We start from the raw sequence: 24534 nt of genomic DNA on the forward strand, positions 1-24534 counted from the left end.
ACAATAGTCATAGTGAAGGATACTACAGGCTGTAATTCTGATGATCAAATGAAGCTTACCAGAAGAAGCAGGCTGTCTGCTTCTTCCGGTAAACTTCATGTGATTATTTGTTTATTTGGAAGCAAAGGAATTGGGAAATTTCCCTTCTGATATGTGGAACTCAGCTATCCAATTTTGCATAGTTCTTGATTCAAATAAGGTACAAACATATTTCTAAAATACATGAAAGTATATGAGGCAAAAAGTCAGATAGTCCATAAAGCTGTTTTCAACTAATCCTACTGAGAAATCCATCAAATTTATTTCTGTTTCTTCTCAAAAACTAAAAAGGAACCAATTCCCCCAAACTCTAATAAAGTATAAATCATCTTATAACCAATGTTTAGCAAGTTATAATGGCATTGGAAAAAGTGACTTTATAACTTATAAAGTCCTCACACTATGACTCTTGCAGCATCCCCACAGACATGATAAAAATCCAGATGCTTGACAACTGCCATGTATTTAAGAAAATTGCAGCATCCCAGGATCATATGATTGCCATTTGTGACCTTCGCAACTGGCTTCTGACAAAGTCAATATGGAAGCAGGATTCACTTAATGACTGTGTGGTTCACTTAGCAGCTGCAGTGATTTGCTTAATCATTGTGGCAAATAGGTTGTAAAATTGGTTGTGACTTATTTAACAACTGATTTGATGGCCAAATATACCAACAAATTAAAGGGACACCTATGGAATCGTGGCTTTCAGAACTTATAACGGATGTTGTCATGCAACATCTAGAAGCCATAGCACTTCCATAAATACAACTGAAAACATGGTTCAAATATGTAGATGACACCTTCACCATAACAAAGAAGGACCAATTAGAGAACAGCCACAGAACCATCGACAACATTTTTAAAGGTATCCAGTTTACTAGAGAAGAAGAAAACAACTCACTACCCTTCCTGGACATCCTGATCAGCAGAGACCACAATGGCAAACTAGGAACACAAGTCTACAGAAAAACCACCCATACTAACCAGGTGGTCCACTACCAAAGCAACAACCCAACCTCCCACAGGAGAAGCTGTGTAAGGACTTTATTTAAATGATCCCAAACACACTACAGCAACCTGGAATTAAGGAGAAACATCCGGACAGTGAGGACAATCAACCAGTGGAACAGCTTACCCCCAGAAATCGTGGGCGCTTTATCACTGGAGATTTTAAAGAAGAGACTAGACATTCAGCTGTCTGAGACGGTATAGATTCTCCTGCTTGAGCAGGGGGCTGGACTAGAAGACCTCCAAGGTCCCTTCCAGCTCTATTCTATTCTAACCCAGAAAAGCAGAAAAAGGAAATGGAGCATCTATACAACACATTCCAACAAAATGGATACCCACATATCCTTATCAAAAAGCCCTTGACTACTCAACCCAGTACAACCCAACACAAACCCTAAAGAGAATTACACTGACATACATCAAGAATATCTCAGAAACCATAAATAAACTGCTACAACCACATCGAATCAGCATAGCATGTAAGCCAACTAAAGCCCTTCAAAACATCCTAAGTAAACCAAAAGACCCAGCAACCCCAGAAGAAAAAAGGAGCCATCTACAACATTTATTTTTTATTTTATTTTTTATTTTAATTCCATTTATATCCCGCCCTTCTCCGAAGACTCAGGGCGGCTTACAAGCTTAGCAGTAGCCTTCATTCTATGTATATGCCTGCTTATTAGGGCTTTCACACACACCCCAAGCGGCATTATTACAAAGTCAGCTTAATTGCCCCCAACAATCTGGGTCCTCATTTTACCTACCTCGGAAGGATGGAAGGCTGAGTCAACATACAGTATAAGAACTGCAACAATCACTATGTAAGACAAACAGACAGAAGACTAGCAGAACGCATCCATGAACACCAACTGGTAGTCAAAAGGCATGATGAAAATTCTTTAATTTCACAATATATAGACAGATTTAACCATAGTTTCAATTGGAAAAATGTGACAATCCTAGACCAGGCCAAATCCAAAAATGCCAGTGAATTTCTAGAAGCCTGGCACTCTGACAAATCAGCCATCAATAGACACATAGACATTAATAACATCTATAGACTATGCAAAAGAAACAATCAGCTAGTCCCAAAGAGAAAAAGACCCCAGCACCTCTCTACCAGTAATCAGCACTCAGATCAGCATAGATTAACTTAGGTCAACTTCAGACCAACAATCAAGTAAACAATACTCCAATGAAGAAACTGCCAAAGAGCCATTAGTAAACAGCCTAATTACCAAAGAATCCCTAAGACCGCTCCCACCCACACAGACAGGCAAGACACCAGAATATAAACCGACAGCAAACAGTACTGATGATGTTACCTAGTCAGGGTAATGAAAGCTCTGCAAGAAAACAAGCAAGCTCAGAGACCACCAAGGACCCCTTATTTAACAACTGCCTGGCTTAACAACAGAAATTCTAGTTCAGACTTGCAATTCTGGTGGTTGTAAGTCGAGGACTACCCATATCTCATTCAGAAGTAGAACAAGAACCCAATAGATAAGGGGAATATCTGTGATGTCTCCCTTGGATGACTCCCCAGATTCCTCCTCAGATGTCAGCTCAGGGGCGCCTATTCCTGGCACTGGTTGATTGATGGCTTTGAATAGCTGTCTGGAAGAGATTTGGAGGAGGCTTCCACTGGGAAAAGTTTGCAGTGACAGACGGCCAGCGAAGAGGAGGTACAACTGCCTTCTGCACTGATCTGAGAACACGAAGGGCAGAGAAAAGGCAGGAGCAGCAGAAGTCAGCCAGACTACTCAAGAGGAGAAGATCCCACCCACCTTGATGGGCTGCACCGGAAAGCTGGCTATTACGGCAGACAGATGGAGGCATTGCTAGGAACATGTTGGTTTTCTAGCTCTTTGTTTGATTGTCATGATTCCTGCTTCACTCTGGATGGACACCATGTTTGGAATTGTACCTTGGAGATTCTGAACTTTCCTTGCCACATGAGCTGCCTTGTGTGTGGATTTAAGTTTTGCCTGGTGGAGTTATTTTGTTTGAGCAACTTTCAATTGCTTTGTGGACTAGAAGGCCATTGCTCTGCCGACTAATCTTGGCCTGCTCGTGGCTGGACTGAATTGGCACAGTTCTGAGTTTTGGTGAAGGGAATTGCTGGGGAATATTAATAAACTCACTAAACCACAGTTACATGTGTGCGTGAGTAAGTGGGACAGCACAATATCCTACCTGGTAAGAAGTACAGCTACATCATGGTGAAGTGGGTTTGTATCCAGTTTCGGGTTGATACTCTTTTGCCATTTACAAAAGCTGGCTAAAGTCTTATCTGCATGATGGGTGATTTTCAGTTCTTGCTACAAAGAGAAGGGGAAATGAATTATCTTGTCAGAAGACTAGCAGTATCTGCAATAATTACAAAGCCTGGTAAAATAATTTAGTTTTAATAAATATTGCCATTGCTTGAAGTGAGAGACATCATTATAATAGTAATTTATTGAATCCTGGCATATGATTAAAAAAAAGTTATTAGTGAAGATAGGTGAGGGGAGAAAAAAACAATGCAATAGGAAAAATTGAGAAGTCTTCACAGGATGAAAAGAACACAAAAGGATACTGCAATACCTTTCTTAAGTTAAAACATTATTTTTTTTCTACTTCAAAACAAATATACTTCCTAAACCAAAGGATACACGAAGCATAATGATAACATTTAAACATTTTATCTTATTTGAAAGCACACATTCTGCAATTAATACTAATTCTTCTACAGAGTGCATTTTTGAAGAGGAATAATACAAGGCTGGGTACTTTGACTGGACAGATCCCAGATGTATTGTATGCCAATTGTACCCATTCCTGGAACTGGAGGCTCAGGAACCGTTCTGTTCTTTTGCAAGGCTCTAAAAACTCACTCTTTTCTTCAAGCATCTTCCTCCCATGACATGTTCAAGACAAGGGCTAACCAGGAGACCAAGTTCTTACCTCCTCTTCTTCAAGAAGAATAAGCCGAACAAGCACAATATGGATTGCGTTGCCAATGCTCGGATCATGGAATAATCCTGCCACCTAAATCAAAGCCAGGCAATATGAAGTTAGTGGATTATATTTCTTCAATATTTTTTTTCCTGTTAGTGATGATGTCAGGAGTGTCCGTGGAGGAGTGTTAAAGAAGTCACGATGACAGCCACAACCCTACCATTGAACTCCCCCACCTTTTTTTTAATGTGCTTTGATTGGATGGTTGTGGCCAACATCTTGACTTTTTTTGACACATGTTCCTCAATCCCATGAACACTATCGGACAACATCAAGGCATCTGGCAGTAAACAAAAGATAGTTCCTTTCTCCAAAGAATTTACAAGCTAAATAAGACTGGGGAAAGAAGAAGAGACAAAAGGAAAAGGAAGAGATCCTGAGATGTCAAATGGGAATTACTGGAACATATAATAACTGAAGCTGGGAGGGGCAAGGGCAAATTAAACAAAATGCAAGACAAACGTATACAGAGCTTATTTTGGTTGCTATGGATAAGGACTAAGTTGCTTAGATGAACTGGAAGTGTTGCTGCTTTTGCTAAAATATTTTGAGTAAATTTTTACACTTTCTCAACGTTATTTGGCATACCTCTTCAGGCATATTTAGGATAAAGAACTGTGCTTCCACAAAAGCTTCATTCTATTTTTAAGACGACAGGAGAAAATAATGAAATATAGGGGATAATCACATTCATTGAACTGAATCAAATAGAATCAAAATCAAATCAAAATCTAATCCCACCCCCATAGAAAAAAATTATGTGACCCACCATATTTATGATAGTGAGAATATAGGATTCTACATTTTCGCTTCCGTGATATTCAATCATTTTACTATCAGCAACTACCAAAGTCTCCACCCATCTTTCTTTACTGACAGAACGCCGGTAGGTTGTTCTTGGCATCACACGGTTCCTTTCCCACTTCATCCTTCGAAGTTCTTGCTGTTGGAAAGAGTTTGATGTTTCTGAAACAAAAATAATAATAATGAAATAGTGTTGAATGTATTTTCTGTGAAGGTACCATAAGTAAGAGATTTCTCTTTCTCACAGGCTCATAATGTTACATGGACTAGTATGGTCAAAGGTCTACCTCAAGACATGGAGAGCAACCAGAAGGACATGTCTCAAGAATCAGGCACAATAGTTCTAGGCCTCAGAACTTTGAGAAGGCAGGAACAGACACATCATACCTGACCTAGACTCACAAGACTCTAATCCAGACCAGTCCTTGGGAATATCATCATGTTGTCAGAAGTGTGTCTTTGGTGGCACTAACTCTTCAACATCACAAAAACTATTGATCAGAAAATCTATCTGGATATAGATAGAAAGTTAAGGATTTATTCTTATACCCCCACTTTCTCTGTCATTCTTCCTGCTGCTTCCCCATGATCATTTTTTCCCCTGCTTTTTGTTCCCAGGCAACCAGAGAGACCATTTGCTCTCTGGCCCTTCTCTTGGTAGGATATAATTACCTAGGTGATACTCTTCAACTATCCCTTTCACACCCAGGAAAAGAAGACTTTCATCACCATCTCTGTAGATAGAACATCAGAAGAAAGAGAGAGGTAGAGGTACTCCGCAATGCCACAAGGCAATTGAAACAGGTAGGATTACCTGAAAGAAACTAAGCCTGATCAGAGCAACTGTATTTGCTCTGAGCTTATAAAATTTAGGGAGCAAATATGACCAGTGAAGCTGCTGGAACAATTTCCCTTTTTTAAAAATATGACACTTTGTAATAAACCTAAAGGGACGCAGTGGCTCAATGGGTTAGGACGCTGAGCTTGTCGATCAGAAGGTCGGCAGTTTGGCGGGTGGAATCCCGAGTGCCGCGTAACAGAGTGAGCACCTGTTACTCGTCCCAGCTTCTGCCAACCTAGCAGTTCGAAAGCACGTAAAAATGCAAGTAGAAAAATAGGGACCACTCCGGTGGGAAGGTAACAGCGTTCTGTGCGCCTTTGGCGTCTAGTCATGCCGGCCACATGACCACGGAGACGTCCTCGGACAAGCGCTGGCTCTTCGACTTTGAAACGGAGATGAGCACCGGCCCCTAGAGTTGGAAACAACTAGCACGCATGTGCGGGGGAACCTTTACCTTTACCTTTTAATAAACATAAAATGAGATACGTTCACTTTATATTCTTCAAGCTAATAGCAAAAAAATAGAAAAGCAAAATACTGAAATAAAAAAAGTATAATAAATCATCTTCAAAGAGGAACTTTTGATAGCTTCCTTTCCCCTTCCCTTCCCTTATCTTTATTCAGTAATCACTACTTAGGAATTGGTCCTTTTCTTGAAATATGAGAGGTCATTGCTTATATTTATTTAAATGATTTGTTTTTAAAGTAATTTCTTAACTTTCCCCCCCCCCTAAAATCATATCTCAAATTTCTACGCTTGCCTTGTTTTGTGATATATTGTACGTAAGGGAGTCATTTCAGCTTGAATTTAATTAAACTTTTAATATGAGTACATACAGTTTTGTCATTACTGCACAGGTCAGAAAGAGGGCTGAGAAAATATCCACAGACCCATCACATCCTGAACATAAACCATTTCAACTACTCCCCTTAGAATGCTGCTATAGGGCATTGCATGCCAAAACAACTGGACCCTGAAACAGTTTTTCCCCCTCATGCCATCACTTCTGACGAACACTAATTTCCACAGCACTGTCTTATGCCTAAAGATATCTAACCATGTAGTTGGGCTGTCTTACTTTTATTCTTCTCATCTGTTCCACTACCTTCTCTATTGGTATTATTATGATTATCCTGTTATTGAGTTTATTATTACTTGGTTGTTGTCAGAATCCATTTATATCCCATTCATAAATCCCTATCTGTATGTTCTAAAATCTTACATCCCTCACTGGATTCTGCCATTCCCAAGGAGGAGAAGAGAAGATGTTAATTGGCCATCCCTATCCATTTGTTGCAAGGGTGTTTATTTCAGCCTGCCCGGAGGCCGTCATCAGACCAGGGGAAGAATCTTTGAACTAAGAAGAACAAAGGAAGGGAGGGGGGGAGAGATCTGGTTTGTATCTCCGATTAGAATCTGAAAGGGAGGAAGGAAATGTCGTAAAGGCATGGAAGATCCCTCTTCCCTTGGAAGGTTTTTTTAACACCTGAACCTTAATTGATTTGGGACTGACCAAATGGACTGAGGGGAGGGGGTTTCACTTTTACTTGATAAAAGTATCAATCTGTAACACAGTTTTCAGATCCTGTCTAGATTTTCCACTGAAAATCATGTTTTAGTAAAAGTTCCTGCTTGGACAATCCTGTCTCCAAGAGTTCTTCTTTCCTAAGACGTGGATTGGGGTGGGTCCTGACAGTTATTTTGCATGTACACTAAGAGCTTATACACTGGAGACAAATTCCTTGTGTGTCTAGTCATATTTGGCCAATAAAGTATTCTATTCTATTCTTCAATGTTAGTCTTCAATTCTTGAATTGTTGACAGGATTTGATGCTGGAACAATCTCAATTCATGACTCTTGGCTTCTAAAGCTCCTTGGTACTAAAAAAAAATCTCTGCTGTTTGGTTTGGTGGTCACCTTTGTGGTTCATTTTCTAACCTTGGAGTGAAATTATGATATTAAATTTGATTTGATGAATTTTGTAGATAACAATCCACAATAATAAGTTGCAGTTTGCAAGGTCGGAATAAGCAATAGCATTTAAGAAAAGTAGGTAAAGGTAAAGGTTCCCCTGCACATGCGTGCTAGTCGTTTCCGACTCTAGGAGCCGATGCTCATCTCCATTTCAAAGCCGAAGAGCCAGCGCTTGTCCGAGGACGTCTCCGTGGTCATGTGGCCGGCATGATTAGACGCCAAAGGCGCACGGAACGCTGTTACCTTCCCACCGTAGTGATCCCTATTTTTCTACTTGCATTTTTACGTGCTTTTGAACTGCTAGGTTGGCAGAAGCTGGGACGAGTAACAGGCGCTCACTCTGTTATGTGGCACTCGGGTTTCGACCCGCCAAACTGCCAATCTTCTGATCGACAAGAAAAGTGCCTATTGATTTTTAAACCTAAGCCTCAAAAGTGAATTTTCCACAGCAGAAAGCACAGAAAACTATTCATTCAGTCTCCTGATGTCAGGCTTAGCCCAAGAATGAGGTAGTGAACCAAAGTTCAGTTTTTCATTTGATTACACACAATAGACAGAATCTTGCCAGACTAAACCCTTACTCAGTGCTTTTTTTTTGTAAAATAAAAAAGTGCCGGAACTCACACGTCATACAACCCGACAAGGTTCCATCCAAAAAAGGTGCCGGAACTCTGTTCTGGGCGTTCTATGACAAAAAAAGCCCTGCCCTTACTACTGACATTCTAATGGAGATACCCTGGGAGATTTTGTGCTATTCTTACTCTATCCCTCTGTCTCCTATTCAGCTCTGAGCTGTGCTGCCTTTTGTCTCACCCTCTTCCCTCCTTGGAATGTGCTCCTTCCTTCCTGGGAAACTGCCCTTCACTGTAGTCCATCATACTAAAGATAGAGAGGTAAAAATCTCCTGTCCCTGTCTCACACAAAGGATACCTAGCACAGAATCAAGCAACCTAACCTCCATGGGCTGGAATGGGCTCCACCCTACTGGGGTTTCAAAGAGCCCTGAAGATGTGCCTCTTCAACCAGGATACTGGTGAAGACAACTGACACTCCTTCTTTTGTCTTGTCTGCATCCAGATTTGTTTCTCTACCATCTTGTTTCCTGGATTTGTGTTTATCTTGTTACTTGTTCTTAAATGTTTTGAATAATTTGTAAACTAGCTGGGAGTTTTTACTCCAGCAGCATATAAATTTAATACAGTCCTTGATTACAATCACAACTGAGACCAGAATTTCTGTGGTTAAGGATGGAATAAGAGTGAGGAATATTTTGAATATTTAAAAACAGCCACCAGGAACAGGACATAGAATAATCTTTTTTTTGAGGGCCCCATAGTATCTGTTTCAGGAGAGGTTCACTTTGAACATGATCCATTTTACCAATACAATGTGCCACACACAATGTGCCAATAGCCATTAAGCCACTGGTCAAAGTGCAACTGGACAAATATGAAGCTGAAGGACATACAGTATTACTTCAGTATCTGAGCCTAACAATTGGATAAGCAACATGGTTGCTATTAGGAAGCCTGAGAAGATCAAAACCTGCATTGATCCTAAATTTCTGAAAATGGTTCTGAAATAGTCACACTACCTAATGCCAACACTTGATGACATTTTGCACAAACTACCCAAAGCACGAGTTTTCACACTTGTTAATGCTAGAGATGCCTTTTTACAGTGCAAACTGGATGAAAAGAGTAGCTACAGGACCACATTCTGGACTCCTTGAGGGAGAAAGAGGTGGGCCAAACTACCTTTTGGAGTCTCTATAGCATCAGAGGTGTACCAACGAAAGCAGCATGAACTTTTGAGTGGCCTCAGTGGAATTGAGCCAATAGCTGATGACATTTCATAGTTGGCTGTGGCAATACAGATGAAGAAGCTGAGCATGACCATGATGAGAAGCTAATAGCACTACTAGACTGTTATAGGCAGATGATGCTGAGGCTCAGTGCAAAGAAATTCCACTTCAGGGTGCAAGAAGTCAATTTTGCCGCATACATAGCAAAATACTGGCCGCACCTGTCTGAGGTGTGTCAGCCATTGAGATGTCTGCTGGAAAAGATGCGGTTTGGCACTGGCTTCCCTAGCATGACCAGGTAGTAAAGGAGATAAGATGCTTGGTCACTGCTGCCCCAATGTTGAAATACTATGATGTCACAAAGCTTATTAAAATTCAAAGTGACTCAAGCAAAAATGGCCTAGGTCCTAGGATGTTGCCTATTGCAGGGTCAGCCAGTTGCATATGTGTCCAGGGCTCTTTCATCTGCTGAGCTAAATTACGCACAAATCAAAAAGGAATGTTTAAGTATTGTATTTGCCTGCCAGCCGCTAATAGCCTACAATTTAGGAAATTTGCCACTGAGTGGGAATTTGAGCATGTGACTTCCTCACCACGTCATCCACAAGCTAATGGCAAAGCTGAATCAGATTGTTAAGAATTTATGCAAGAAAGCGCAAAGTGATGGTAAAGACCCATGGAAGGCCATTCTACATTGGAGAAATACTCCAACCGAGGGCATGGATAGTAGTCTGGCACAGAGACTGATGTCAAAGAGACTAAAGACCTCCTTACCAGTGGCAAATAAGTTGCTTGAACCCTCTGTGATACAAGATGTCCCAGAAAATTTACAGCTTAAGAGACAAGTATTCAAGGCAAGATATGACAAATCAATCAGCCAGAGAGTTGCCAGAATTGCATATTGGGGAATGAGTCCATATGAAACCACTGCCTGGAAATCGAACAGGTTGCTGGAAAATGGGTGTCTGTTTACAACAGGTGGCACCACACTCCTATCTAGTGGACATTGATTGAACTCTCTATCATCACAATCATGTGGATCTGCGTGTGGCTGAGCAGCTTGACTCGTAGCCTGACTCTCCATATCCAGTAGACAGGCCAGGGTCATCCGGTATTACCAGGCCACATTTACCCACTGGCAATAGGGAATGCACCGTATGGATGCCACTGACCAATGCTAATAACAGTCCTGAGCAAGCCGGCATACCTGACAGCAGTCAAATGCAGAATGTCCCAGTGAGTGGTGTGAAAAGTCCAGCAAGCTCAGCGAGGTCGGAGAAACTCTTAGTACAAAGAGGGCCAATCTTCACCCATAGTGGCAGGCGTTCGCAACCGCCCAACAGACTTAACTATATTGTTGCTAGTGGTCATCCAAAATTTCATAATGTTGTTTGGTTAACATGAAAAGGGGAAGATGTTACAGGTGTTATATTTACCTTATATGTAGCTCTATCGTTCATCTCTATTGTATTTGTTTCCTGTGTCACATTGCTACTCTATGATTCATCACTATCGATCCTGTGATGCATTTCCTGTTCCTGTTGTATGCTCTCTCCCTCTCTGTAACAACATGGCTTCTGCACAGTGATGCTTTGTATTGTATTTACTGACTCCACATGAAACAAATCTAGCACTGTTGATATTACCTAGCTTGGGGAATGAAACATCTGCAAGAAAACAAGCTCAGAGAGCACCATGGACCTCTAACTTCTGAAGAAGCCTCAAGTCCAAAGTCACTTGATGCTTCAAATAACCCTTATAAACCTTTCACACAGATCTCATACCCTCACCCTTAAACACGGGTGCTTTTCAGCAAGAACAGATCTGAGTTTCAGCAGACTTTACTGCAGCTCTCAATTATATTCTGTTCAGTAAGCTGAAGAATAAAGAACCTGGCAAGATAAAAAAAATGAATTTCTATTTGCAGCCTTTTTTATTACCAGAAATGATTAAACAGTTTTCAATGTATCACCTCTGCAAGATCAAATATTTCACACAAAAGCCTTTTTTCCTTACCAGACTTTAATCTTTGTGTATTATTAAAAAGGCACAATATCTCATTCAGCTGGAACAGAATTTGTTAAGTAATGAAGCTAAGCCTTCCATTCCTTCCCATGAATTTAACATAAGACATACAGTACTTCTGGTGAGCTGGATTGCACAGGATGCTTATATCACACTTAATTGAGTCAACAGTAGTCAAGGTTGCCTGCAGGAAGGGAAGAATAGGCAAATGATGATATATGCTTGATGAGATCATCATGCAAATGAGATTATTTACATAATACAGGTATGTAAATTATACTACTTGCACAATGACATCATCGTGTGAGTTTTCATCAATTTGACATCACTGTAGCTTGTTATAGACTCTAATGGCTGAGTCTGTTGCAAATAAAGAGAGAATTAGTTACAAATAAGAGATGTTTGAAGTTAAAGTACCCTATGAAGTTCTCTGTGTAGCTTTGCTCTGAGAAAATATTGCAACATTTAGGGCTTTTTAATCTAGAAATCATGCAAATGAGAGGTAATATGATTGAAGTATACAAAATTTTGCATGCTGTGGATAAAAGGGAACAAGAAAGAACTATTTTTCCCTTCCCAACCTACTAAAATCAGAGGTCTCCCAATGAAATTGAATCCTGGAAGTAAAAGGACAAAGGAATTTTCTTTTTCTTTTACACAGTGCATAATTCAACTTTGAAATTCACTACCCTGAATTATGGTGCTGGCTACCTCCTTGGCTGGCTTCAAAATAATTCTTGAACATCATGGAGGTTATTGGCTTGACTCAGTATAAAGGCCTTTACTATGTGACTTGTGGGGTTCCTGGTAGTCACTTAAGTGTATTGCAGATATACCTCTTCCTAATTAGTCACTTCCCTCTGCAGCAGGAGTATCAAACTGCCAGCCTGCGGGCCGGACATATCACCAGGAAACCGTGCCCAGTCTATTGCCGGCAATGGGGAAAAAGCTCCAATATGTCGCGCGACGTCATGTGACATCACAAGTTTGACATGTCTGCTCTGCAGGTATTCTGGCTTGGCTTGGGAAAGAGACCAGAGACTTGACCAGCAAAGAATAGGCCTTAATGCTGGAATTTTAGGGGGAGGGAGGGAGAGACTGAAAGAGAGAGGGGGGGAGGGAGGGAGGGAGGGAGGGAGGGAGAGGGAGAGAAGTGTCTTTCAATGCATTCTGATCTTGAGTTAATGGCACAAGTCTCGAATAGAATTTCTGAAGTTAGCAATGTTCAGCAGTTAGAGTAAAACTTACTACAAGTAGTCCTCATTTAGTGACCACAATTGGGCCGGGCAACTCTGTTGCTAAGTGAAACCATGACTGTCCTTATGATCTACTTCAGCTTTCCTTTGCTTTACAAACCCGGGAAGATCATAAACAGGAGGACTGGTCACAAAATTACTTTTTCATTGCCAATATAATCGTGAACAGTTATTAAACAAGACAGTCACCAAATAAGGACTGCCCATACACTCTGCTGACAAAGTATGGCTAAGAAATTGTTCTAAAGAAAGAATCAGGAGATTTATTTCCAATCGTTGGAAAAACTTCATCCTGATGAGCCTGAAGAAAAGCAATCTACATGATGAAAATAGTACGCAAATATCTTGATTTCAGCTTGTTCAAGACTTCATTAGCATCCGTTCTGATTTTGTCTAGCAAGACATTTTAGGACATGAAGGAGAAGGTGGGAAAAAGATAAGAAGGAGAGAAAAGAAATACCACTTCTAGGTGCATCTCAGACATTTTGACTGTTCATTTCTTTGGCCTTTAATTGTCTTGTCCTGTGTGTAATCCACCCATCAGAAGATTGAGTCATGAGATTTATTATACTTTAAAAGCTAGTAGGATTTACACATTTGCATTTACTACTATAATTACATGTGTAGTTTTATGCCAGTGTAGTCTTGTTGTTTTTTTTGAATGCTTCCATTTTGGGGATTGCTATAAGTTGCACACTCTGCCCTGCCTCCTTTTTTCTGCAAGATAATGTCAAGACCAAGACCAAGAATAACAAGCAGCAATTCTTCCAAGTTGAGTTCTTTAGTTATTATTTCACACCTGATAGGAATTTAAAATTGAATTTGCTGCAGTGGAAACTTACTGAGTGGAGAAACAAGCTTACCAAAGAAATGATAATGGATGGGAAACAGGAAAGGAGAGCATAAAGGGAGAATGTAAGATAAATACATAGGCAAAAATTAGCTGGGTCTTAGAGTGGGGAAGAAAGAATACAAGCTATAAAAACAATTGCAAGAGGAAATATCTAGCCAGGGAAACTTAACTAAACTGAAAAACAGGAAACAACCTATTGTTCTAAGGGGCCCAGAACTCAAAACCAACAACTGAATATGTCTAATATTTTATATTATTAATGTACATCTAATGTATGATTTAGTATGTAGCAGGAAATAGGTAGGTGGCAGTTGGAAAGAGTGTAACCTCATAGTACCTCAGCCAATGGGGAAAGAGGAGGGATGTGGCGGCTGGGACAGGATTGTATAAAGAAGGGAATTTTGGGGTTGAAACTTTGGAGAGAACCAAGCTTTGATAGCTTCTCTCCTCACTTATTGCAATAAACGAAACAAAAGGCCTTCACTGTGACTTGGCTGGTTATTGGTCAGGCGAGCTTACCTCTGGTCACAAAGGAAAGTAGCCAGGAGCACATAACACACCTATAGACATAACTTGCCAGTCTAAAATATCAAGTAACAGCATCTACACCACACTCTCTCAACTATTTTGGAGGGGCTGTCTTCACTCTTTCTCTCACACATAATATCTGGGCTGAGTTGCCTCTTACTCCTCTGAAATTCATCCCATCCCACCTTGGGAATTCACCTCTATACTGCATTCCATCACACAAAAAAATAATTTAAAAAAGCCTATAAGCAAGGCAAGAGGACAATCCCATTCTCGTTGCTTCCTATTCTTGAATTAATATGCTGCTGTCCTGTTTCACAGTACCTAATACTACATCAGCTTATCCTGAAATGGTACATTTAGCAGACTTAATTCCAGTCAATTATGTTAAGGCTTCATTCTCTGCTCCTCCTGTTACTATAACAACAAAACAAAACATTGTTTGTGGGGGAGGTGTCTACAGACTTCCTTTCCTTTCAATCATTCAATATTTATGATTAATCTTTCTGTTACCACTGAAGTGTCTGGAAAGGCAGAGACTTTATTTGAAAGAGAAAAAAGGCTATGGAGCAAGTAAGATACACTCAGTAACATGCAAAAATAAAATGAATGGCAATGTAAATACATCAACAACTGAATGACCTGAGCAGGAAGCAAGTCTCATTGTTCTAAAGCAAGAACATTAGCTCAATCTGCATATTTGCTGGTGAGATCATGTTTCTTCATTATAGCCTAAAATTGAGTGTGAAGCTTAGCAAGTTAATTTTACTTATGCTATAGCAATGATTTGTAACTTTTTGTGCACTAGGGGATACAATTACGGTTATACAGCATGTGATGCATTGATTATATGCTATCAAGGTGGTATTGACTCTTAGCAATCGCACAAATAGTGACAGATTTTATTTTCCTGGGCTCCAAGATTACTGCAGATGGGGACTGTAGCCAAGAAATTAAAAGACACTTGCTCCTTGGGAGGAAAGCCATGGCAAATCTAGACAGCACACTAAGAAGCAGAGACATCACCCTGTCAACAAAAATCCGTATAGTCAAGGCTATGGTCTTCCCAGTTGCAATGTATGGCAGTGAAAGCTGGACCATAAGAAAGGCTGAGCGCCAAAGAATTGAGGCCTTTGAACTATGGTGCTGGAGAAGACTCCTGCGAGTCCCTTGGACTGCAAGGCGATCAAACCGGTCAGTCCTAGAGGAGATCAACCCTGACTGCTCTTTAGAAGGCCAGATCCTGAAGCTAAAACTCAAATACTTTGGCCACCTAATGAGAAGGAAGGACTCACTGGAGAAGAGCCTAATGCTGGGAAAGATTGAGGGCAAGAGAAGAAGGGGATGACAGAGAATGTGGTCGCTGAATGGAGTCACTGAAGCAGTAGGCGTGAGCTTAAATGGACTCCAGAAGATGGTAGAGGACAGGAAGGCCTGGAGGAACGTTGTCCATAGGGTCGTGATGGGTCGGACACGACTTCGCAACTAACAACAACAACAATTGCACAGATCATGTCTCGGTGCCTTGTCTAGGCAGTCTCCAAAAAAATTAGACATGACTGAATGGAAGGGGAAAATTTGCCTTGAAGATTTTTTTTTAAAGAAGTATGTCACAGTGTTGATCTTGTTTTAAATATTTAAATGAATAGAGTATGTTTTAAATTTAAAATGTTTAGTGCCTGTAATGAAACAGCCACACTGTTCATTACACAGATGATCTTGGTCCACAGTTTCTGACAAGATCTTTCTTGGAGAACAAAACAGTCAGAATTAAGATTCATGAAGGCTAAACATTACTTTCAGGAGAGAAGATATTACGGTCTCTTTTAGAAATATGCGTAGATCCATCAGTAGATCATGATATCAGCTCCCTCCCTCTCATAAAGCTCCTTTCATGAAGTTGTTAAATCATTCTTGCTTCACTCTCATTCATGTAACAGAAGCAAGAAAGAAAACATGTATTTGTGTAGACTAGTGTTGCTGTTAGATCAGGATTTCCCAATCATGGCAACTTTAAGACATGTGGACTTCAACTCCCAGAATTCCCCAGCCAACCGTAACCCCTAACCCTAACCTTAGCCCTAACCCATTGGTGGCTGGGGAATTCTCGGAGTTGAAGTCCACATGTCTTAAAGTTGCCAAGGTTAGAAAACACTATTAGATTGTCATCATTACTATTTTCAACTTGCATTATTTTCTTTGTATTTTTTTCATCTTTTTTGAAATCATAGCTAGGCATTTTTAAATGGAAAAACAGAAACAGGCAGGAAAAATACTATGGAGCCATCCAATAGCAAAGAAAAGTCATCTAATTTCCTTCCCACCCTATTATCTTTCAACCCGTAGGCTATACTGTATATTCATTACTTTTTATATATAAATGGCTATGTACGAGCCATGCATTCTCAGTAAACTGCTGCACACTTACTCCACTGACATGTATTTTATATTTACCTGAGAGGCAGTGACACTGAAGGAAATCTGGTGCCTCTTTGATAAATAGACATAGGTAGGAAGCACATTTCCAATTTTACTTCCATCTGGTGGTGATGCTGTCTAACCCACATTTTTCTATCTTATCAAGCAGTAGGTTGTGATCTACCTTATCAGATTCAGTTGCCTTAATGAAGTCCAAGTAAATTATATCCACAGCATTCCTCTGGTCCACTAATTTTGTCACCTGATGAAAGAATACAATACGTTTTGTCTGGCATGATCTGTTTTTCACAAACCCATGTTGACTTTTAGTAATGACTTTGTTTGCCTCTCGGTGTTCGCTGATTCGTTGTTTGATTATCTTTTCCAGAATCTTCCCAGGTATTGAGGTCAGGCTGATAGGTCTCTAATTTCCTGGATCCATTTTTTTCCCTTTTTTGAAGATGGGAACTACATCAACTTTTTTCCAGTCCTCTGGTAGTTCCCCAGTGCTCCAGGAGCTTTGAAAAATATAGTTCAGTGGTTCTGAGATCACATCTGCCAGTTCCTTGAGAACCTTGGGTTGTAATCCATCTGGTTCTGGTGATTTGAACTCATCTAGGCTGGACAGGTGCTCACTTATCATTTTCTTGCCTATCTTAACTTGTGTTTCTAATCTGGTTTTTATGGCAGTTTTTGATAGGTTGGACTGTTTTTTCCCTTTGTGTAAAGACAGATGCAAAAAATGAGTTGAGTAGTTCTGCTTTCTCCCTGTTGCTTGTCACCTTCTTGCCACTTTCCCCCATTAATGGACCAATTATTTCCTTAACTTTTTTCTTGTTTTTTACATGTTGAAAGAAGCTTTTTTTGTTATTTTTGACTTTGGTCACAAGCCTTAGTTCATTTTGAGACTTAGCTTTCCTCACTTCATCTTTGCATGCTCGGGCTATTTGCTGATATTCTGCCTTAGTTATGTGCCCCTCTTTCCACTTTTTATACTTGTCCTTTTTATCTTTCAATTTATCAGAGAGTTCTTTATGCAGCCATGCTGGTTTCTTTTGAGATCTGTTATTTTTCTTCTTTGTTGGTATTGTGCTAGACTGTGCTTTTATTATCTTACTTTTCAAAATTTCCCAAACTTCTTGAGTTGTTTTCCGCTTGATGGTTCTCATCCATGGAATCCTTCCCAAGCCCTCTCTAAGTTTATTGAAATTAGCTCTCTTAAAGTACAAGACTCTAGTTTATTTATTTATTTATTTATTTGACTGTGGTCTATTGCTTGTGCTTCCATAATGTTGAATTCCAATATTGCATGATCACTTCCCCCCAAGGTTCCTGTGGCTTCAACACCTTCTATCATTTCATCTTTGTTAGCGAGAATTAGATCCAATATGGCTAATCCCCTAGTTCCCTTCTCTAATTTTTGGGAGACAAAGTTGTCTGCTAGATTTGTCATGAATCTATTTGATTTTCCACTTGGTGCAGAGTTTGTCTCCCAGTTGATGTCAGGGTAATTAAAGTCCCCCATTACTATTGTGATGTGCTTCCTACATACCTTAGTTAGCTGACTAGCAAAAAGTTCATCTATTTCCTCTGTTTGGTTGGGTGGCCTATAGTATACACCTATAGCAATGTCATCCCCCCCCATTTATACTGACCCAAATGCATTCAAGACAGTTTTCATCATTGTTGTACTCTATTTCTGTAGAGATGTAGTTATTTCTTATAGAGAAAGCAACTCCACCTCCTTTTTTATAGCTGTTCATTTTAACAGCTATTTTTATCTGCCTATAAGAAAGTTCCATTTCAACTTTCCACTGCTATTGTTTGTTATTAACCATTAATTTTGAAAGCAACTTGGCTAATCTTAATTAAATCAGAGCTATGAACAATTAAGTCAACCAAGTTTGACCATCAGTCATATCAGGGCAAAACCTTATGGGGTTGCTGTGAAAATCAAATATTCTAAGGGGGTAAAATAGAGATAGAAGACAAAGAGTACCATACATAAGGAGATTGTGAGCACTTGAAAATTGAGGTGATTTTATTATTTGGACTATGATTTTGAAATCATATGTCCTGGAACAATGCTACTAAAGTTATTAAAATATTATGTGAGGTGCTTTATTATTGACCAGATTTCTTTCCTTCACTGCTAGAACAATTTACTAAATTTTATATCCTTAATATTCAAGAAGGAGTAGATTTTTTAGTTGGCCAAGGGTTTCTGGCATCCCATATTGTGACTTTCTTCCCCCAAAGGTTACCTGTTTTTAGCTTGTAATTTGCAACTGAATTTAAGAGGTATCTTAACCCAACTCCTGGGACATTTTAGGCACAGAAATTATTTTACTATCTTGCTAATAGGCCAATGAACCAATACTCCAATATCAAATGTCTTAATTGCTTCCAGATGCCATAGATTTTCATACAAAATAGCACTGAACTGTGATGCTGAGATCAAGAGCTAAGTCTTAATCTATGCAAATAAATCCTAGAACGTCCTTCATAGAAATTTGGCTAATATATAAGTTTATAAGACGTAAGAATGAATATTATACCTATTTGTTCAATACTTAGTTAATAAATATAAACTGTCATAAATTATAGTATATCAGTTTTATAATTAGAAATAGCCTGTCAAGTTTCCAGCTGATGATCCCAATGAAGTAAACACACCTGAGACATTCCAATTCTCTAATGCAGAACTTTATTGGGCACAGCATACCGGCACTAATGAATGGAAAACCAGCTCTGGCAATATGGTGCCAAAAAATAATTAAAAGAGTAAACCTTTCCCTCCCCTCTCTGACAATTCAGGTCACATCGTCCAATTAGTTTTCAGGCAGTTGTTATGAGAAGGAACTCTCTGCTAGCCATAATATATTTCCAGTGACATTGCTTCCCATATGGATAGAAACCATGTGTGCATTCCATACGCTTTCCTCCCCCCTCATAACTGTTGGCAAGCTAGAAGTGGCAGGCTGTCCTAGTGCAAGCAATCTTCATAGCTTGACATAGCCATTTAACAGAATAACAGAATTGGAAGGGATCTTGGAGGTCTTCTAGTCCAACTCCCTGCTCAGGAAGGAAACCCTAAATACAATTTGATGAACTTGTTATCTTAAATAAGATAACATCCAGGATATAGCATATAAGTGTTGTTCGAGCAGGGTCTGCAAGGGTCTACTCATCCTCCTCACAACTTGTTTTCCTTGTTACCTTCTGGAAGGAGACTTCATGGTATCCAAAGCAGAACATCCAGATTCAATCACAGTTTCATTCCATACAGTATTAACCTTGTGAACTCTAAGGCTTCCTCCTTCCATTATGTATTCAAGATGGAGAGTGATTAATATTTGTATGTTACTTATACATAAGGGTGTAGGTCTATACATAAGTTGTATATAGTATGTTTAAATGTGTGTTATGTATGTTTACACTTTGAGAGCAAGCAACTAAATTTCATTTTTTAATGTATGCCATTGTGCCCACAGTAAAAAATGACAGTAAAGGTTATCGATCTATCCATAACCTTTTTTAAAAGTTAAGATATTGTAATAGTGTCTTCTGAATGATTTTTCTGTCAAACTAGCAATAGTAATAGCACTTAGACTTATAAAACACTCCATAGTGCTTTACAGCACTTTCTGGGCAGGTTTTTTTTAATTCCATTTTTATTCTCCGAAGACTCAGGGCGGCTTACAAGCTTAGCAGTTTATAGAGTCAGCATATTGCTACCAACAATCTGGATCCTTATTTTACCAACCTCGAAAGGATGGAAGACTGAGTCAACCTTGATCTGGTCAGGATCGAACTACAAGCTGTGGGCAGAGTTTGCCTGCAATCCTTGGATGGATGGATAGGTGGATGGGTGGGTGAATCCCCGTGATTGATAGTTTCAAGGATTGTTTATAAACGCTGTACCCTAGTTTATGGCAATATATTAAACTTAGCAATTATATTAATTAAAATGCAACATTTTATATGCCAAAATTTTGCTTCATTTGTCTTAATACAGTAGTTCCTTGCTTTGCCAGAGATTATTTAAAAGCTTTTGTCAAGATCGATAAACGTTGTGCTTAAACCATTGTAGTGTTTGTGAAAACAGAAATGGATGATATGGCTGTAACATGCTCTAAATTAAATTAAACATTCACCCAGTTGGCATCCAGCTTTATAATAACTGCCTTATTATAAAACAAGAGGAAAAGTGGGACTTGTCATTCTGCAGTTTTGTCCAATTTAAAATCCTATTAACTATGGTCAGCTTATAATAAATGACACTCAAGAAACATAACATTTTCTCACTCAAAAGTCACTGAAATCATAGTCTAGAATTTTGTCAAGGTCAGGAATAATAGAAATATACAGATGTAGATAAGGTCTTAATTGGTTTTAATTGGTCCTTCTGAAGCCAAATATCAAGCTTGAAGGCCATCTTTTGATTTCCTTGGATGACCATTTTCTACCTTTATTTACGGATACAGCTTGAGACACTGCAACCCAAGAAGCAATTGTAGACATCACTGAGTTTATAATGATGAAAGAGGGAGAGGTAGGAAAAAGTAAGAAGGTCCCAAAAATGATGGAAGTAAACACTGTTCTTTGTCTACCAAGCAGAACAGCCATAGAAGAGCCACCCAGGGAATAATGCATTCACTCGCAGCCTTTCTCTCAATGGGTAAGTGATATCAGGGATTGGCCTATAATACCAAGAACACCAAGACTCCTGCAACACTTCCACATGGGAATTTTAAGTAATTTAAAGTGTCCAACTCATGTTAGATCTAGTGAAACTTCAGGGAAAATGTAAAATGTTTGTGGGATTTTGCATGAGAATGGGCAAGATTTCAAGATGCTCGTGAGTCTAAGAATGCTATCTTTTTAAAACCTATTTTTGACATTGAAGACATCATGTGAGATTGTGCAGAGAAAGTTAAGAAGGTTGACAGTTTACAAGTTAATAGTGCATAGCACTAGCACTTAGACTTATATACCGCTTCACAGTGCTTTACAGCCCTCTCTAAGTGGTTTACAGAGTCAGCCTATTGCCCCCAACAATCTGGTTCCTCATTTTACGGACCTCGGAAGGATGAAAGGCTGAGTCGCCTGGAGCCGATCAGAATCAAACTGCTGGCAGTCAGCAGAATTAGAATCCAATACTGTATTCTAACCACTGCACCACGATGGCTCTTAAATTAAATGACTGACCTGCAATTAGTGCAGGTTCGCATCCCACCAGGCTCAAGGTTGACTCAGCCTTCCATCCTTCCGAGGTAGGTAAAATGAGGACCCAGATTGTTGGGGGCAATTAAGCTGACTTTGTAATAATGCCGCTTGGGGTGTGTGTGAAAGCCCCAATAAGCAGGCATATACATAGAATGAAGGCTACTGCTAAGCTTGTAAGCCGCCCTGAGTCTTCGGAGAAGGGCGGGATATAAATGGAATTAAAAAAAAAAAAGTTAAATGATTGATGTAAATAGAGGCAGATCCCTCTGCAAGTTTGTCTGGTGGAAATTCAGAGCCAAGCCTTCTACATCATTCAGTCTATGATATACATACTATTTATTGAAATAAGAGGAGTAAACTTTTCGGTGACCTTTAAAAACATGGTCAAACATTTATTTAGTCAAATTTTGGGCTGAAGTTTTAATTATTTTCAAATGCTGCAGCTGCCTTCAGAATCTGATTGTGTTTGAGACCTTTTGATTCTTTTATTTGCTTTTGAACTTTGGTATAAAATGCCTAGAAAGAGAGATAAGCAACAGCCGCAGGCTATGATCAGATTTATAGTTTACTGAGGATCATTCACTCTTTAATATTCTTAGCTATCATTCAAGAATTCTTTGCTTTGCGTTAGTAGTTTTTTGCAGCCATTCTATTGCTCATTTGCTCATATTTAAACTTAAATAATGATGGATGAAGTTTCCAGTAACAGTAAAGGGATTTCAAATTTCATTTTAGAAGGAAAAATGCAGACGCTAAAGAGTAATAATAAGGATTGCCAAAGGAAAGCTGGATGATGATGAGAAAATTCAGACAACACCAATACCCTGATTTAATTTAGCTGTAAATTATGTGGAATATATTGCTGAGCACCGTTCAAGCCCAATTCCAATTTATTTCAATGATATTTCTGTGGACAGTTGTGAATTGTAGCCTTAAAAACTGAAATATCAGTCTTATCCCCTCTTTGCAAGTTTGCTGATCCTAAAGTGGTGTTTTTTTAAAAAACATGGCAACTTTTAAGAGCTGTAGATTTCAATTTCCAACTCATGCTTGTTGGAGCATTCTGGGAGATGAAATCTTTACCTCTTAAAGTTGTCAAGTTTGAAAAATCCTGTCCCAGAGAACTTGGTTGTGCCATCTCAGCTCAGTTCTCCTTCACAGACTGATCCTAAGTCTAGCTGATGTGACCATGAAGTAATACAGGCCTACTGAAGTCCTCCACTGAGCTGGACTTGTAATCCAAGAAAACTCGATATTCCTGTAGCTGAATTTCATATTCAGCCAGATCATATAAGTTGGCCATATATGGCCACCCTGTGAACTGCTCTGGATGCCAAGCTCCAGAAGAACTCTGATTCAAGATTCAGGAAGCCAAGGAATTTGCTTAGTCGACTCAGCCAAAAAGACTGCTGAGCAACTCTTTGCTTTCTTTCCCTTTTTCTCTCCCTTCTCTTGATCTGGTTTGTTGAGTTCTAGCTGTTCTCTTATCTTGATCTGCTTGCAGACATTTCATTACCAAACTAGGAAATATGAACAGATGAATATGGAAATGTTCATCTGTACAGGAGATTAGAGGATGGGTGGGGAAGATTTTATTTTCAGATTTGCAAAATTGGTGTTGACCTTGTGGGATAAAAGAGATAGAAATAACAACCAAATGAGCTAATTCTATTTCATGGTAAAGCTACATTAAAAAAAAATCTTGCAAGTCTGAAATCTACAGTCATCCCCCCCACACACACACAGCCCAAGACATTAGGGAAGTTTTTTTTACTGAGCATCATATTAATAGCATTACATTAATTTGGATTAGGCCACACTTGGAATGCTGCATCCACTTTTGGTCACCACGATGAAAAAAGGTGTTGGGACTCTAGAAAGAGTGCAGAGAAGAGCAATAAAAATGATTAGGGGACTGGAGGCTAAAACATATAAGGAACGGTTGCTGGAATTGGGTATGTCTAGTTTAATGAAAAGAACGATGAAGGGGGGACATGATAGCAGTCTTCCAATATCTCAGGGGCTGCCACAAAGAAGAGGGAGCCAGGCTGTTCTCCAAAGCACCTGAAGGCAGGACAAGAAGCAACAGATGGAAACTAATCAAAGTGAGAAGTAACCTAGAACTAAGGAGAAATTTCCTGACAGTTAGAACAATTAATCAGTGGAACAACCTCCAAGGTCCCTTTCAATATTATTATTATTAATTTCATCATGGCTTCAACTGTTTTGAACTGCCACCATATAACATGGCATTCAAAGGTCATGTGAGGCTTTCCATTCCCAGTTAAAGCTGTTGACCTTTAGCTTAAACTGCAGACTAATCACAAGCAGATAATTATATTGAATGTCCACTAAAACAGGATGGAGTTTCAGGTGGCGGATTTTCTCATTTGAAAGAATTGTTTGAATTGGCCAGAACAAATGCAAACGTAAGAGACATGCATTACAAAGAAGATATATAAGAGTTTCAAGCAGCTAGCAAGTCAAGACTTCCTTACATTAAATTCAATGCCTGGGACTGCAGGGATGTATGTCTCAATTAAATTTAAAATATTATTCTAGGTAATGGCTGGGAAAGGAAAAATCTGTAGGCAGAGATGTTCATATCTTGAGTGTCATATAGCAATGCAACACAATGAAGCATATGGAACAAAGCTGAATAATCAGTCTTAGGAAGAAAATAACAACAGATGGGTAGCCTGGCGGCTGCATCATTTTTTCCCCTCCTTTTAGAACAAAAACTCTAG

The 24534-nt window shown here is 39.3% G+C and overlaps 1 protein-coding gene across 1 annotated transcript in view; it reads right to left on the reverse strand.

Annotated features, from left to right (window-relative positions):
- Positions 1-24534, reverse strand: part of ADAMTS12 (ADAM metallopeptidase with thrombospondin type 1 motif 12) — a 169752-nt gene that overhangs the window by 74252 nt on the left and 70966 nt on the right. Inside the window, exons 4-6 of the mRNA XM_081317497.1 lie at positions 4823-5019; positions 4000-4083; positions 3247-3371 (exon numbers count right to left, since the gene is read on the reverse strand). Of these exons, the coding sequence (XP_081173623.1) occupies positions 3247-3371; positions 4000-4083; positions 4823-5019 (406 nt within the window). The remainder of the gene's footprint in view (positions 1-3246; positions 3372-3999; positions 4084-4822; positions 5020-24534) is intronic.

The sequence above is a fragment of the Vipera berus genome, assembly GCF_964194415.1.
Source record: "Vipera berus genome assembly, chromosome: 2".
NCBI lineage: Eukaryota > Metazoa > Chordata > Lepidosauria > Squamata > Viperidae > Vipera > Vipera berus.